Source organism: Chroicocephalus ridibundus, chromosome 1 (assembly GCF_963924245.1).
Source record: "Chroicocephalus ridibundus chromosome 1, bChrRid1.1, whole genome shotgun sequence".
In the NCBI taxonomy this organism is placed as follows: Eukaryota; Metazoa; Chordata; class Aves; order Charadriiformes; family Laridae; genus Chroicocephalus; species Chroicocephalus ridibundus.
Window position 1 is genome coordinate 175,792,377 of NC_086284.1, and position 17,244 is coordinate 175,809,620.

General features: G+C 35.5%; 1 protein-coding gene across 3 annotated transcripts in view; it reads right to left on the bottom strand.

Moving 5' to 3' along the window:
* Window positions 1-17,244, bottom strand: part of METTL25 (methyltransferase like 25) — a 62,416-nt gene that overhangs the window by 13,011 nt on the left and 32,161 nt on the right. For all 3 annotated transcript variants that reach the window (XM_063322848.1, XM_063322849.1, XM_063322850.1), the window contains exons 6-9: window positions 9,806-9,900; window positions 7,375-7,404; window positions 6,208-6,281; window positions 3,461-3,554 (exon numbers count right to left, since the gene is read on the bottom strand). In XM_063322848.1, coding sequence (XP_063178918.1) covers window positions 3,461-3,554; window positions 6,208-6,281; window positions 7,375-7,404; window positions 9,806-9,900 — 293 coding nt within the window. The remainder of the gene's footprint in view (window positions 1-3,460; window positions 3,555-6,207; window positions 6,282-7,374; window positions 7,405-9,805; window positions 9,901-17,244) is intronic.

Consider the following 17,244-nt stretch of genomic DNA (forward strand, 5'->3'; position numbering starts at 1 on the left):
TAAAAGACCTCTCTCTGCCCTCACGAAATGAGAATATTCTGTCAGACATTCAGTAGTCATGGTGTATGTCTCAGCTTTACTATTGAGGAGGAGAGATGTGTGAAAGGAACAGTCCAGTAACAAAGTCAGAAGAAAAATAGTTCATTTGCATCTCCGTGTTTAACCTGGACTTGACAGGTCCTTCCACATTGAAAAGAAACACAATGGAGGAAATTATTTTGGCTAAGGTAATAGGAAACTTCAGTCCCTGAACAGTAACTTGTAACAATGAAGGGGACTGATAAATGCTTTTTCTTTGTAGAAAAACTATTTTACTATTTTGTCTCACTTCTGATTGATTGACAATCTTTTCATAAAGAGTCTGGTTCTTATTTCAAATAAGCAAAGATCTTCACATCTATTTCAAAAATGAAAGAGACAGAGGGGCTTGTTCACATGAATAATTGGTAGGATTAAAGAACAGTACAGATTACTGAAAAACAAGAACAAAAATTAACTTACTGATTGGATATTTATACCTGATAAGAGTCTTCATCAGTTCTATAATTAGCAAAAGGCACGCACTTACATACATTAGTACCAAGGCAGGTTAGGTGTCTTATGCACTTGCACTCTTTATCCTACCTCCACGTATTTCCAGACTGGAAAATGACTGGATTGCACCAGTGCTACCCCCTGAACAGGAACAGAGGCGTTGGTGTCTATAAAGGAAGCAGCTGTGATGCTCATCATGAACCACAAGTTTGGAAGGACATTTGTGTCCTACAGTCCAGATTCAGCCACAGTGATCAAAACCATCCATGACTTTATCATACACGCCAAGCTCCCAAACCGCGGCAGTGACTCCTAAAAACTTAGCGCCACTACCCCTCTACTTCCCAGTACATTTATTATCATGCAGAGATTAAACTCTCTTCAGTGTTCTCATAAGCACAGTAAAAGACCTGAGACTCGCAGTTTTCTGACTTACATTTTTTAAAAAATATTTTTCCACATGTAAACCAGAAACTTGTATGCAAACAATTTTTTCTCACACAGTGTTACTAAGTTTTAGCTGTTTTTTTAACGTCACCTAAATAAATTTATGCATGAAGACATTGATTGCCTCCTTTTTTTGTGAATGACAGACACACTTCGGATTATTCTGGAAGAATCCTTCATATATGCTTCCTCTCGCCTTGTATGCCTCCCAAGGCATCAGTTTTTGGCCACTGCCGGAGACAGAGTAGACATTTGGTCTCTGCAGTACAGCTGCTCTTTTGTTCATTTTTAAAAACAGAGCTAAAAATCAAATTCTGCATAAATTTCCCTTTGGTTTTTGTTGTCTTTGAGAGCAAATGTTTAGGCTTCATCACATTTTTAGCTATGTAAGTATTTTTTTTCTGAAGAGAGGAATTTAACACATTCTGCAATATTGTGTGGATGTAGTGCTGACTCCACCATGAAAACTGCAGTGTCAGAACCACTGTTGAGGGAGCAGTAACAACTTTCCTCTCAGTAGTATCAAAATAGCACAGTTTTGTGCCGCTGCAAATTTCAACATAGCTGGGAAATAAAAAATAATACCGTTTAGATCAGCATAAAAATCAGTCTTCAGTATGCGGCCAGCTGTGCATAAAAATGAGGAGAAATATAAGCAAAAATGAGCATTTACTTGAATCGGGTCTTTAGCAACCACACAAACATGTGCAGCTTGAAGTAGTGTTGACAGACATCTTTCTCTCAGGGCAACTTGCATTTCTTCAGACCTTTTCTAGCAAAAGGCGGCCTGTCTAAAATCAGACATATTGACACAAAATTTCTATGCTTACTGGTTTTACAGAAAAGAAAGTATAACTCGCTACCAGCAAAGTTTAATCAATGATTTAGTAAACTGATTATTGCACAAACAACCCGCTATTGCTTTGGGATGACTGCAGACATACTGAGGAAGACACCATTTTAGCAGTTACTTTCAGCTGGGGTTAATGCATGATGTTAGTGCCTTCTTGTACACAGAAGCAAACAGCTAACTCAATTTGCGAAGAGAATTAAATATAATCCTTTTAAAAGACAGTGAACTTCAGGCATAAGTCTTTTTCTTAATGCTTATTTTCTTAAAGCATGATTCCAGTGTCATTTGTGTTTACTTGTTTTTTGGGTTTGCATTTTTCTCCTAGTTCATGGTTTGATGTGCCTGGCAAATTTTAAGTGATTTGACATTTTGACTACAGATTTTAAGCACTGCTTTACCATAGACTACTACAACATTTACCTTAAATATTTCACGTACTTGCCGCTCCTACTTTTTTGATTTGTACTAATTTTTTTTAATTATCAGTCTAATAATCTCTAACATCGCACAAACTGTTCTCAGAGAGTGGCTGTGACCTTCACACAGTCATATTCCATGCCTAATGCTATGTTGCCATCTGTTGACCAATTTAGCAGTTGTAGTACTAGGACAAGAGACTCAAGAATGTAAAAAAATCTCTGGAAGTTTTTATAAGTTTAAATCTCAATTTTTTATTTACTTTTTTTTTGTCTATCTAGGAAAGTTATTTAAAAATCTTGATATTTATCCTTAACATTTATTAATTTAAAGAAAAAAAATAGTATTAAGCCTTCAAAGATCTTCAAAGGCTACTTAAGGAAACTGTCTAAAGACTAAAATAAATTGGAAATACTTTGGGAACTATATTGTAAGGGAAACACACTGCACGGATGGAATTGCCTATCTTGCTATAATGTTACATTTTTCAGTTTCAAAAGGTGTCCAAAGGGATCAAGACAATATTGCTGCAGAAAAAATGAAAATAAAAAGGGGTCAAAGCGTTTACTATGTGATTCATTATTTGTGTTTTCTTGGATCACTTTCAGTTTAAACTTAAGTTCAGACAAAAAAGTAACATGTTTGTACAGGATAGTATTTCAGCCAGATTTAAAAGGGTGCAAGAGTTACTTTTATCAGGCTGTACAGTATCAGTACAGGCAAGAAGTTCTTCATGCCTGCTTCACTCAGCATCTCAAACGTCTATTTACCTCTAAATGACAGCATGTATAAAATAAAGTATGTATTACATTTTTTTTGCCTCAAAGGAGATTTGTAGGATTAACTTCAGAAATACTGGAAAGGCTTAAAAAAATTCTGACCATGAGCACCACAAAAAAGGATTTGTTTTATATAAAGTGATTAGAGTAAAGTAATTTTAAAACAAAATCTTTTAAAGAATTTATATATGGAGGTCTATTTTGAAAAAAATGTGAAAAACCACAACTTGGATATGGTTGGGGTTTTTTTTAATACATAAAATAAGTATGGGTTTGCTCTATTACTATTAATAAAAATGAGAATGCATTATATTTTTACAGCAATATACAAACTAAAACAACTCAGCAGCTTATACATTGCATTGTGATGCTGACTTCAAGAACTTACATGGATATAAAGATTTCATGCAGTCTCTATTTAGTGACTCACCTTTGAATCATCCAGTTCCAGCTTTTTCAGAGACTTTCTGACATAATCTATGAAGGAGGATGATTTGGAGAAAGTTTTTCCAACGTGTCGATCACTGCAAATAAAGCATTGAGATGCGGGCTTTTACACATCCAACAACATAAATTTACACACTGCTAAATTAACTTTAATTAAATTTTTAATTCAGGACAAACAAATAAGCTACTACTGCCAATTTTGTAACAATTTTCCTTTTTTGCCCTTCTACTTAAAACAAAACAAGCTAGCTAATACTTCAAGAAATTTCTAGATACAGCAGCCGTACAATTGTACTATGGTTATAGAACAGTTATTATTTTACCTAAAAATCGGAGAGTTGAAGGCTTCTTTTTAATTTCTTCCTAATATTTTTATTTCCCTATGAATGACAAAATTCTTATTTCCACTGACAGGTATTTCCCTCTATACTTCTATAATGCTTCTACAATTTACTATAATGCTGCTGTAATTTATTTACCATTAACCACTGAACTGAGCAAATGCCAAGCTGGAGTAAAAGTTCACTTTCGCTTGCTACCTTGTGTTCTTATCCTCGCAACTTTTATTTCCCTAAGTGATGCCAGAATTTTCTCCTGTTTACAACTCAATGGCCTACTTTTGAAGCCAGCCAAAAACGTGGGTTCTTTCAGAAAACATGTTAAAATAATGCACGAAAATTTAAAAGACACATAGGAAGACTGAATCCTAGCAGGCCACTTACATTTGTTCTCTGTGTTTAAAATATCTTGGAGAGACAACACGCAAAGTTTTTGTTAGTCTGAATTCGCTTTCTTGACTGTGTCTTAATGTAATTCCTCTCCCAGCTGTGCAGTGCAGGAGTTACATTTCCAGCCCCAGTAGCTGTTTGTGAGTATTCAATTACTTAAAAGGAAATACACTTTCCCCCCCGTGAAATACTAACTAGAAATATATTTGTTAAAAATTTCCCCCCTCTCTAATCCTTAGTGAACCCCTTTCTCCTTGTGTAAGGATGAGCATTGACATCTACTGAAGTCAACAGAGGGACTTCGCTCAGTGGCAGTTCTAACGCCGTTTAGCTGGCAGGGATCCCCACGCATGGAAAATCAACCGCCACATGTATTTTTAGAGAAAGAATTAGTTTCTGTAGTCATATTTAATGTTCAGATGCATTTAAACATTTAGGCTGATGCAATCTGAAAATCAGTTCACGATGATGCTGTTACGTCCCTCTTTGTAAGACGGGCACCTGCCCTCCTAATCACAAGCTACAGGGGGAAAGATATTGCCTGGGTCTGGCTGGGATGGAGCCAACTTCACAGCAACCCAGGGAGTGCTTTGGATTTGTGACGAAAACAGTGCTGGGAACACACCGATGTTTCAGCTATTGACAAAGAGTGGTTGCACAGCCTCGGCCCCCCAGGGAGTAGGCTGGGGGTACACAAGAAGTGCCGGGGGACATGGTCGGGACAGCTGACCCAAATGGGCCATAGGGATATTCCACACCACAGCAATGAAAGTGTGTCTGTGTGGGGGTAGTCTTTCCAATGTAGCCATTGTGGTTATTTCAGAAGTACAATTACTTAATTATTCCTTCAAATTATGATACCTTTAACAAGGTATCTCACACTCTCACACTTTGTCTTTTTTTTTTTTTTGCAATGTAGTAGCCATGCTTTTATGTGTTATATTTTATGTAATTTTAACGTAAACAAGAATTTCTTCTTTCAGGAGTTTGACCTTCTGAAAGGTAAGCTGTCTGGCTCTACATTTAGAAAGAGATTTGGGGATATCTGCATTAGCACTTATTTTAGAACAGGAGTGTACTACTGAAGTCAATTTTCTGATTTTGCCCACCTCCCATGCCTTAGTTCACACTGTGGAATAGGATCAGAGCTCAAAAAAATTGGTTATTTTCAAATTAAATTAAACTGGAAGATGTGCTTCTGGATGTGCTCCAAATGCTAACAGGCATACATCCCACAGAATTAGATAAAATCTAATCCACCTACAACTCCAGAAAAGGAGTATAGTGCAGATGTCAGGTCCTCAGCACCAGCTCTCCAAATCACATCCTACAAGGGCGTAGGCACAGGCAGTAAGTAGCGCTTTACAGCCATGATGGCCATTGAGCTTTCAGCAGTTTTTCTCAGGACAAATGGAAATGTCTTTTTGTCTTCTGCAGTATTAAAGCTGCCAGGACCTCTGCAACCCAGGACTGGGTTGACTTTTTCATAGAATCATAGAATAGTTTGGGTTGGAAAAGACCTTTAAAGGTCATCTAGTTGAACCTCCCCTGCAACAAGGAGGGACACCTTCAACTAGATCAGGTTGCCCAGAGCCCCATCCGACCTCACCTTGAAAGTTTCCAGGGATGGCGCATCTACCATCTCTCTAGGCAACCTGTTCCAGTGTTTCACCACCCTCATCATATAAAATTTCCTTATATCTAGTCTAAATCTTCCTTCCTTTTGCAATCGGTTCTCTTGTGAAGATGTGTTTTACCCAGGTATCCAGTACCAAAGAGGACCCATTTCAGAGGACCCACCCCTTCAGTAAAGGAAGCGCAATGCATTTGTGATGTGGATTTAGGATGAACAATTCTATTGTTCATTTTAATACCAATATGTATATACAGTCTGATGAGACTGATTCTTAAGCCCTTCTGCTTTCTAAGAAATACTTTATAGAATAGACGTGGCAGAAAATCAGAGCTTTGGTTCATATTCTGTGAATTCTGAGCTTCCTACCTTTTGGTGACACCATAAATTTCTTCTATAATAACCTGAAGAACAGCTCGATAAAACAATGATTCTGTAGGCAGCTGCAAAAAATTTTACAACAGCAAGGATTTAAAATTGGCATTGAAATTAAATTCAGAGTAACAAAACCAGTATTGGCTTCCTTAACTACTTATTGTCTTGTATTCTTTACAATCAGTCATAACAGGTTTAAGAGGACAATTTACTAATGTTCTTGCATCTAGTTAAAATTACTTTTTTGGGTTAGATTCTAACATAACCATGAATGCAAGAAAAAAAAAAAAAGAAACCCAAACTCTGAAGTAAAAGTTCAAAGGTTGGCAGAGGGAAAAAGAACAGAGCAAAAATGTACTGATCATGATCCAAATTCTACTATACAAAGTAAATATAACAATTTAAATAAACTGCTTTAAAGACAAAAGGAGTATTTCCCTAGTTGAATCCCCATACACTGTATGTCATGCTGAAAGTACTATGCTCACAAAACCAGCATACACTGAAAACTTCGTGTCTTCGTGTATGAAAGATCTGTTTGCATAAAAATCGTTAATACTTGCCAATTAAAAATTCACAGCAAACTGCATTTACAGTAAAAGGCTACTGGGGTCAATAGGCTTATATATGGAAAGAAGAGGTCTCTCAGCCTTGCCTTTTAAATATTTGCACAGTTGGTGTCCACCATCCCTAAAAGGATAACTTGCACAACAATAATCCAAAGTACGCAGATAACAATGATGTTTCTAACAGGTTCAAGCTTTTGTCATAACAATTTCTTTTTTAACATTAGTTGACAAAACACTGGGATAGAGTGATCCAAACCAGGGATATCAGCAGGACATTTGTACTGTATTTATATATTAGCTTAAAGATAGCAAAAAACATTAGGAAGGGTAGTTAAATGCCTTAAATCTTAAGCTGTGCTTTTTTTCCAGACTCTAAATTGTCAAAAGAAAACAGATTCACTAAGTACAATCACAGCAATAAAAATGTGATTGCATGATGACACATGCTATCTATCAGGATTTGATGTAGTGTATGCTGGTATTTTAGATTCCAGAAATGCAGAAGTTCAATAAAAGGTCACAGATATAAGAGCATTCAAGGGGGAAAACCAAGTTTTATCTTAGAATGGCTAAAATAAACAATATTACTTACCATTTGGCCAACTGCAACTCGCTCCAAAGCCTGTAAGAGTGAAGGAATTAAATTGCTGATATGTTTATTCTTTATCAGAACATTTTATAAACACATTGTATAAAAGTCAGAGGAGATGACATTTTAAACGATTAATGGTGTGACATAACACGAGCTTGCATGCTTTAAAGTGTTAATACCTTTAGGGACTCATAATCAGCTCGCGCCTGATATTTTGTTTTATTTATAGGAGAAGGAATGACAACTGGCTGTATGGAAACAGATGCATGCAAAATTTGCTTGTTTTTCTTAGTATTGTAAAAGAGGATTACTTTCTATGAAAGTGCTAAAAAGAAATGCATTTTTCTTGAGTCTGTTCCTACTGAAATACAAATTATTCACTTTGCATATTCAACTCTCTTAAAGTAAATATTAGGTCAATACACAATGTCTTTAAATACTTTTAGTCCCTAGTATTCAGATAAATTGAACTTCCGCATGTGAAGTTAAATAAAATAAAAACTTCACAGAGAGTGCACACTGTGCACTATCTTTCACTAGATTCTTCATACCATAAATCCTGAGGTAGGTGTGAGAGTACTTGATTTTTATGATCCATAGTGACAAGGAATGACAAATAATTAGAACCATGGAATATTTTTCCACAGTTGAAAAGATACTGTGCCTATAAAAATTTCTACCGGGTATTAAAGATCATAGTAGAAATGAAGACAAAAATTCAGTAAATTATCTGACACTAAAAAAAATTAGATAACAGCCAAAAATGCCTCACCATTTATGGGTCATTGTCACCTTTAGTCCCCAAACTCCACTACAGCAAATAAGACCACTTGTCTCTGAATCATCCACATCTCCTTCTCCTAGTTTTAGAACTGATCTTGTATTTCAGACTGTTCCTCAAACACAGTCCAAGTAGTTGCAGTTCCTCCATTCATGGCTTTGACCAGCTATCAGGTTTGACTTCTGCTGTACAAGCTATAGCTGTCATACCGGCATGTATCTGCTGCTGCTTAGAAGATGGATGTGGGTTCTAACATGTATTGTAAGGGTCTCAAACTGAAACTACCATCCAGAACCTTTAGCCCTTGTCACTTTAACCAATTTGAAACATGTAATAATGAACAGCAGCAATAATGCTGAGTGTCATTGCTCAGTACACTCAGTTTCTCCTAGCCAGCCATTACCATAATAACAGTAGAAATATCTAGAGACACGGGAGAACTCTTTGCCTTTCGTGAATGCTTAAACAAAAGAAGTTTTTAAATGCCAAATTTCTCTGATTTCTGTGAAATCTAAAATAGATATATATGGCACGATCAGTACTGTCTCTTGGGGGTCATTTACTTACAAAATTTATCTTCCTACCATTGTTGAAAAACAGCCCAACCTTTTTCTTTCCAAAAGAAATGGAATGGGAAAGGAAACAGCTAATGTGTCAGCTGAGGAAGAACTGGTATTGTATGACACTGACAAGAAAAAGCAAAAAGGCAAATCCCTTTTGGAAAGCACTTTTTGTGGTAAGTTTTACAGCAACATCTCCAAAATGCACAATTTTTTTCTCATACCTTGCCAAGGGTAACACATTTAAGCCTTATGAATACTAAATGACTGTCCTCCTATACTTTCTCCTGATACCATTTAGTTATCACGTTAGTTCAAGTTTACATAACCCTGATACATTAGCCTATACTGAGTCTTTAGCCTATGCTGTTCTCTGTAATGGAGGTACAGAGCTAGCAGCAGAGGCTAGCCAGAACCTGATGTGATTCATCCTGATACCAGAAATTAAAAATTAATAGAGGAAAGGAATAGTGGTCTTCTAGCTGAAACAGTGGTTGAAATTTTCAGTACCTATCTGTTTTTTCAAATTAGACAACAGTTCATCATCCCGTCTTGATGAGGTTAGGTCTTTAAAAGCACTTAATCTCTCGGTGCAATGTTAAAAAGATGTTTCCAGTCTCTTAAGCCACATGGATTTTAGAGCTCTTCTAGTTTTTGGAATGGCAGGTTTGTTTAGGTTTTAAACAGTCAGAACATTCAATATTATGAATCATGTGGGTGTTGGGGGAGTTACTGATTGCAATCCTTCTACAATTACCTTGTTCCCCGCTAAGTCCTTGGCCAAGAACTATTACCCGGAGGGGTTACCTTGTTTAGGTTTCAACAAAGGTTTGGCCTTTCTGTCCACTCTTAAAATACATTTCTGTCAATACTCATTTTTTCATGCCTTCAGCAAGTATAAAATATATAAAGCTGGAAGGTCAATACTATTTTTTTTAGATATAATTCATCATGCTTACAACATTAATGATGTTATTCTGTAGAGTCTTGGATTAAAGTCATGGCTCTAGGATTAGAAGCCAAAAACAATGAATCCTGTAACATCTGGATAAAGCTCTCAGTAGGAAAAAGAAAAGAAGGGGATTCATACCAAGCATGCTGACATTCTAGCATTGCGACCACAGCACCAGCCCTTGTCCTTCAAGTACTGACACATGGGAAAACCCCACACTTCCTCTGGGGAATCTGCAAAATGGATAAAAAAAAAAAAAAATAGGCACAGCTTTCATGGGCTATTTTTCTCTTACTTACAGAATACACAATGTATTGAGCAAGATGAACAGTAGTTAATGGTAGCAGAAATGCTTAAGTGTTCTAGTCCAGTACCAAAAGCCGTGGTAGTGTTATAAAAAAAACGTATTTTCCTCATAACAGATGTTTTTGGTTTATGTCGAATTTCTGATAATTTCACATTTTCCAAAACAATTTTAAGTGAGTGTCTTTTACGAAAATCCACTGAAAAAACAATCCAAGGGACAAGAGAAGATTCTGCAGATACTCATGGCACCCCATGCCATGCCATTAGTCACAAGATGTAAGCCAGACAGTCGTTCACTGTAGCAGGACTTCAGTACCGCATCCCATTGGGTTCTTCTTCTATCATAAACATCTATTTAACATCACACAGAACAATGTGTATTTGTTTATTTCAGTTCTGAAGGCCCGTGCTTTGCTGCGAGGCAGAATGTTTGTTTTCCAGAAGAGAGCAGCTGCAAAGGCTCTTGCTGTTTCTTCATAACACCAAGAAGTATTTGCATCACAATCTGTGCTCAGTTTGTTTCACTATCATTAATATTTTGAATAACAACACAATTCTTCATGTTTAACACTCATGCAAATGCGGGAAAACTAAAGTACAGGGATTACTTTATAGATGTTCATAATACACAGTTTTAAATGTAGACGAACTCTACGTTTTGGATTTTCATTAGTGCATTTGTCAGCTGATTTTTTGGAACGCTGAATAAGAATTACTACTTTCTTTAAAAAAAAAAAAGCAAATTGGCTAGGATCCTTGCTTTTTAGCATAGAAAGATGACTTGGGCATATTTAAAGATAAATCAATGTAACGGGGTTAAAAAAAGGACAGCAGAAACACGACTCTTCAAATTTACCAGAAGTCTGAGATACATACATGTAAGTAGAATTCATTTTGTGAAAGTTAAGCAAAGAAAAAGGAAATAAGAAACTATAAATGATCCAACCCTCCTCCCCACAGTGAAAGCCCTCAGTTTTCTAGCAGTAGCCCACAGTCTTTGCTGATCTCTAGAGAGTAACAGCAAGCAGGTAATCTTCTGCAGGCAACCTCACATTTTGCTCTCCTTTTAGCCCTGAGAAATGTCAGAGGCTCTTAGGGGATGAATACTGGTTTGGGGACCATGATTGAAGAATAGGATTTTAATTCTGGGTAATTAGCAGAAGGAGAAAGAAAATTCCTTTAGATATAAAGATGAAATCTGACAAACCAGATTGCAACTGGTTTCAGCACTACGATTGTACTAAGAATTTGTAAGTGCCTCATGACAAGATATAAAACATTAATTAGCTTCAAGTGTAATTATTGAGTACATGGAATAAAACTGAGTATTTCTACTACAGGGATGGTAGTAAGAACTTACTAAATATATTATCTGCAAAGGAAACAATGACTGCCATGATTCCTATTGTATGATTCATATTAATAAGTCTTTCTAATACATATGTTAAAATATTTCAAAATAAAAATTTGCAAACTGAGTTAGAAAGATTAAATCATTGATTTTTTCAGGTTATCCCTTCTAATTTACACCTTGTCCTCTAGGCAAACTAATCATCCATGCAAGTTAAAGCTGCTACCCACTGAGCTACAATCTCAATATTAGTGCACTATACTCATGCATAATTCTGAAGAATTTATGACACCTTTGAAAAAGATAATCAGGCACAGCACCATCTTCATTTAAATTATCAAAACTGTAAAGGAGGACAAAAAGGGAGGAAAACTTATGCTCTAGCTTAGAATTTTTTGTGTATATCCAAAGTTGACCGCATATCTACAATATTGCCTTGAGTTCTATTTATTTTTCCATATCCAGTCCACTCTCAAGCACACTGTTGACTTAAAAAAATAAATAAATTGTAGGATTAATATATTGCCATACGGTTCATATATTTATCAACTACACTTTAAAACCCTGGAAATTCTGTTAATGCCTGCAACTATTTTTAGATATAGCTCACTAATTAACATATTGTGCTCCTATCGGACAACACAGCAGCTATTCTAAATTATATAAATCTCCAAAAACATTCAAGCAACATTTTTAGTATGAGTATTCTATGGAAGATTTCACAGCAAGCAGCACAAGCCTTCAACAGTGCATGAAGCAATTACGTTATAATTGAATATAGAGGAGCCAATCAGACAGAATTCTCCTTCCTATGAGAAGTTAACAAAATGGGAAATTCTAGGTAATCATTTGATGAGCTGAACTGAAGCCATGCAGGGGTATAATCCTAGAACCTATCAGTTAAATAGTGATTACTTTACCTCTAAGCTAACCTCTTAAAAAGATGAGATCACACATTTAATAAAACAAATTGCTGCAAATATTGCACCAAAATAAATCCTTGCAAAAAATAGTAATTCTGTTATGTTCTAGAACAAAATCTATAAACTGCAATATAATTTTAATGTCGAGGAAGAGAACAAAGAAAGATAATAGATAAAATATAGGAAACATAATAGAGTTAATGCAGCATCATGAAAAATTGTATCCTAGTTCAGCTTTGTGGAACAGGATGTTTCTTTGGAAACCTACACAGTCAAAATATTGGTTAAAGTAGTTTGAAGATACTTGCTGTTATTTTTCAGTGTCCCCATAAATTGGATACATCTGATTGAATGAGGAAACATTCTCATCAAAATCACCCAGTTACACATAGCAGGGTAAGACAAAGTACATATTACACAGAAACATACAATGCTGAATAAAACAGAAAAGCACAACTCCAGCCATTAGCCACAGAACTAATTCCTATTATTTCCCTCTGACTGAGTTTAGTAACAGTCATAGTTTCATGGAAGAGTTAAACAAGAGTTCAAACAAACTAATCCTGTCCTTACTGTTCTTTTTTGACATTAATGAACATTTTTCTGATAGCCAAAATATCTCCTCTCATAGAAAAGGATTTTAGTAGGAACTTTCCAAATTTTCACCCCTGCTTTTCCATTACAATTTTTTTCATTGGAAGGAAGTTTCCTTTTTCAAAGAAGGAACTTTGTGGGTCTGAAAACACAGGTGGGAGAATCCTTTTACGTATGTGCATACTTTAAGTAACTCCTCAACAGATTTACTAACTCTTCTTGTGACCACAGGGACATCTCATGACTAACTGACTAACTTCAGCGGCTAATTTCCCACTCCTCTAACAGGCAGAAATGCTGTATGCAGAAGCTGTCTTGACTTCAGTTTATTATATACTTGAAATTCTCTGGAGGAGATTAACACTTTGGGAAACAAGTGCAAATACATCCAGATGCCAGCCACAACTGAAAAATATTCATAGAATTTTTCACTCAGTGCTGTCTAGCAAAGGAGAATACAAAGCCTCAGGTCTGTTCTGGTAAAACATTTTAAATTTGAGTAAATGTAAAGTGTCGTACTTTATCATCAACCGAACAAGAATAAATTTTTTATAAAGTATGTCAGATTACCTTTCTGCTTCTTCTGGGAACCCAATACTACTAGTGGTTTTTAATATTTTGTTAGAATTAATTTCTTATTTCTTAACTTAGTCTTGGAAGTCAGACATCATTTCCTGCCCTCTAATTATTTAGACCTTTTTGAAAGACCTTCATTAAACTGCTCTTAAGTTTTGTAGAGGAACTGGACTTCAGCACTCTCCCATTTTGTGTATTGTTTGTAATACTACAATAGCAGTGGCCTATACCATTTGGAGCACCTGTACTATTTTGAACTTTGTAAAGGATTTTCTCCCTTTCTGTTTAACTTCCAAATGAAAAAAATGGCAATACATACGGACATCTGGTACACAGAAAACATTGTACTGAGTAGTAAAAAAGAAAAATCACAACAAGGCTTCAGGCAAGCCCTATTGTTGTTACCATCCTATTCACAGATCCATTAAGACTTACTGGCTCAGCCCTGTTTCAAAGAAATTTTTTAAGAGTTGATTAACTAACAAAACAATTAAGTGTAGCTAGGAAACAGAATTTCCAAAATATAGAAGAATGAATGTTTTCTATTTATACTTCCTTTTTTGGTAGTTATAGAAAAAAATATCTGGCAGTAGAAGTAAGATGAAAGGATTTCACTGGCTAATCCTTCTGTATGTGCATAGAGGTTTCCAAGGAAGTTCAAGAGAATGGGACAAGTTTCTCCACTCTCTTTAATATTAGGTCTTACATAGTTCTTCAACTCCAAGTAAGATACTACAATTTCTAGTGTGTTAACATTTAAAACTTACTTCACACAGCTTTACAGCACTATATAGTTTCTATGAAACAACAGGACCAATAGGTTTTACTGTTACTAGACAAATGAGCTCAACTAGGCTTCCATGGGATCTTGAAGTTTCTCGTTTATCTTCCTGTGCTAACATTTAATGAAAATGTATTTGCATTTATGCTTCTCATCTTTTTACTTTCTTGCAATTCCCAACTGTTCAGAACTGCAGTTCCCATTATAACAACTAATTTGTTATGTTTTCTGCTCTTTCTTCTGGAAGAGCTAGTTTTATTGAGATAAAGTATTGAACAGTATTTGTTAAACTCATCCTGACAGAAACAATCCAAATTTTGCCACGAAACAATGCCTATCCCAATGGTTAATGGAGAATTTATGAAAAAAATAATAATCAGGGCTTTGCTTCACTTTTCTGACACAGTTTAGATTATTATAATGTCTATTTTGAAATTCTTCATCTGCTCTTTAAAAACAAACTAACACAAATAAGTTATGAAAAATGGCAAAGTACTATAAAGTAGAGGATTCTGATTTTCTTGAAATGTCCTTTATCTTTCTATTCTACTTTTAAGATTTTAAGATTTTCTAGTATATACATAACAATAACAGAAGAAATTTATTTTCTAGTAATGAAGTTCATCAGATTGTAAATAGCATGTGGCAAAGAGAAGGCAGAAACGTGCTGTCAGTGCACAGGCTGAAGTTCCCACTCTACGCATTGTATTTTATTTAAGAACTCTTATTCTCCTTAGAAAAACAACCACTCCTTATTTCATTCCTAAACTTTATCTTTACTTAGGCAATTTAGTATTGAAATGTTGTGAAACACCAGTCTCTTGAAGTGTTTTGGCATGAGAACATAACTTCAAGAGAAAGAGAGCTTATTCTAATTTAGTACAGTTATGCTGATTGTACGCCCACAGCTAGAGCTGCATGAAAAGCACTCACATGATAGTTTTTAGTGACAGATACCTTACACTTAATTTAAAAATTACCACTAAGACTGAAATCAGTTTCCGTATTGAACTTCACCTACCATTTCTTGACATTTATTTTAATACAGAAATGTATTAATGATTTGAAATGATAATATTAAAATATTAAGAATTTGAAAAGTATTTCAAAATGGTATAAGCATTATCAGTAGTTTCTAATACCCTTCAGTGAGTTATCATGGCAGTATAATCCTGTCAGTTCTAAATGCTTAAATTTTGTCTCATACCACTTAAAAGCTGCATTGGATAAACACACCTACATCTACATTTATTTATGAAGTGTGATCAGCATCAGCCCACGTAAAATATTGCACGTAGTGATGTTATCACTTAATGTAGAAGTACTCCTAAGAGAATTTTTATTTCCTTTTTATATTTTCTTGTCTTTTTTTATTACAACAGTCACATCTCCTACTCATTTGATACTATTTTGATATTAACATCTATTTCAGCTGATTCCTTACGGATGTCTTAGTGTCTCATCTTCGTCTAGCCTCACAGTCTGTACCTTTAATTTCCAAATTTCACTACAGTTATGAAGTATAATTCTCCAATTTCCCTCTCTACTTCAGTATATGACTTAAGTTTTTAAGATGCTTAATTTCCACTGATTCATGGAGCTGTTTTTCAAAGGTTTTATTGATTTTTTTTTTCATTTTCTGTATTTCAAAGCATGAGAAACTCGGAGTTCAGATACTTATTAATGAACTTCAGTTGCATTTTTGTACTTCACATCCAGTGCACTTGAGTGTCTATGATCTCTTTCTGCGATCATGAAAGAAAAAGAAAAACATAGATGAAAATAAAAGAAATGCAAGACTATGCGAAGGCTCTATTTTCAACCACTCCTGGGCAGCTAGAGAATACTCAAGACAAAAAGAAACGGAGTGTCAATTGTACAGAAAAAGCACAACTGAGTGAAGATCAGACACAGCTGTCAGTGTGAGGTAATTGTACCAGGACTGCCAAGCACATTGAAAATTCTCTGTATAATTCTACACTTGGCCAACAATGCTTTGGGATTCTCGCCAAAGACATGTAGATAAGGGTAACATGACATGGCACCTAAAACCTGTCTTCATGGCTGAATCCACAAGGCTGGCACGAAGATCTGCTCTTCAGTTATTTAATTCAAAGAGCAACACTTGAGAGGTAACAACCATGGGACTTGTCCTTTCTTGGGTAGTCCCTGACATATTCATGGTCAAGATACAAAGAAAAAGCTATAATAGACAGGACTAAATTATTCCCTTTCCCCTCGTTCTTAATTATCCTCTGTCCCATCATTCCTATTTCCGTATTTGAAGTTGTTAGAAAATCAATGCATCCTTAGAGTGTATGGTAAATGGTCCAACTGCATCTTTACTCATATAAAAAGCTGTGATCTAAAAAGCCTTGGGAGGATCTCCTTCTGCCTAACTAGAGCCTTCCTTCTTCCAAAGAATATAGCCAGCATTCCTAGAAGTGTAAAACTAAAGAAAATGCAGGGCACATTTGAGAACTGTAAGTGGCATTAAAAATCAAAATCCATTTCCCTTCTTCCCTTTAATTTTTTGTTCTCCTTTTTTTTAATTAATCAGATTCTTTAAAAATATTCTTATTAAAATGTTCTTTGTAGAGAACGGGATTTTTGTATCTATTACTCTGGACACAATAACACACGATTAATAATAGAAACACATCGCTGCAAACTAAAAGGAAACCTAGAAGGGCAACACCAAGTGAAAGATGAATAAATGGTTACTGACAGTTTTATGTCAGTAGGGGCCACAGAAAGGTAGAAAGAGACCCCCATTCTTCTAGACTACTACTTGGAAGGCCTTGAATGACTTACAATCTAGACAAATCAGAGCAGAGTGAGGATGGAGATGACAAGCTCAGGTTCAGAAGCAGCTCAGTGAAGAAGGAGCCTGGTCTCCCAGGAGAAAACAGTGTTCATTCTAGTACTACCAGCAAACCCATGGACTACCACAACAGTTGAGGTTAGTTGCTTTGACAGGAAATTAAAATAAATTCTTTGCTTATGCTGTATTAAAATATTGCTTTTTAGACTTCTTACCTAATTA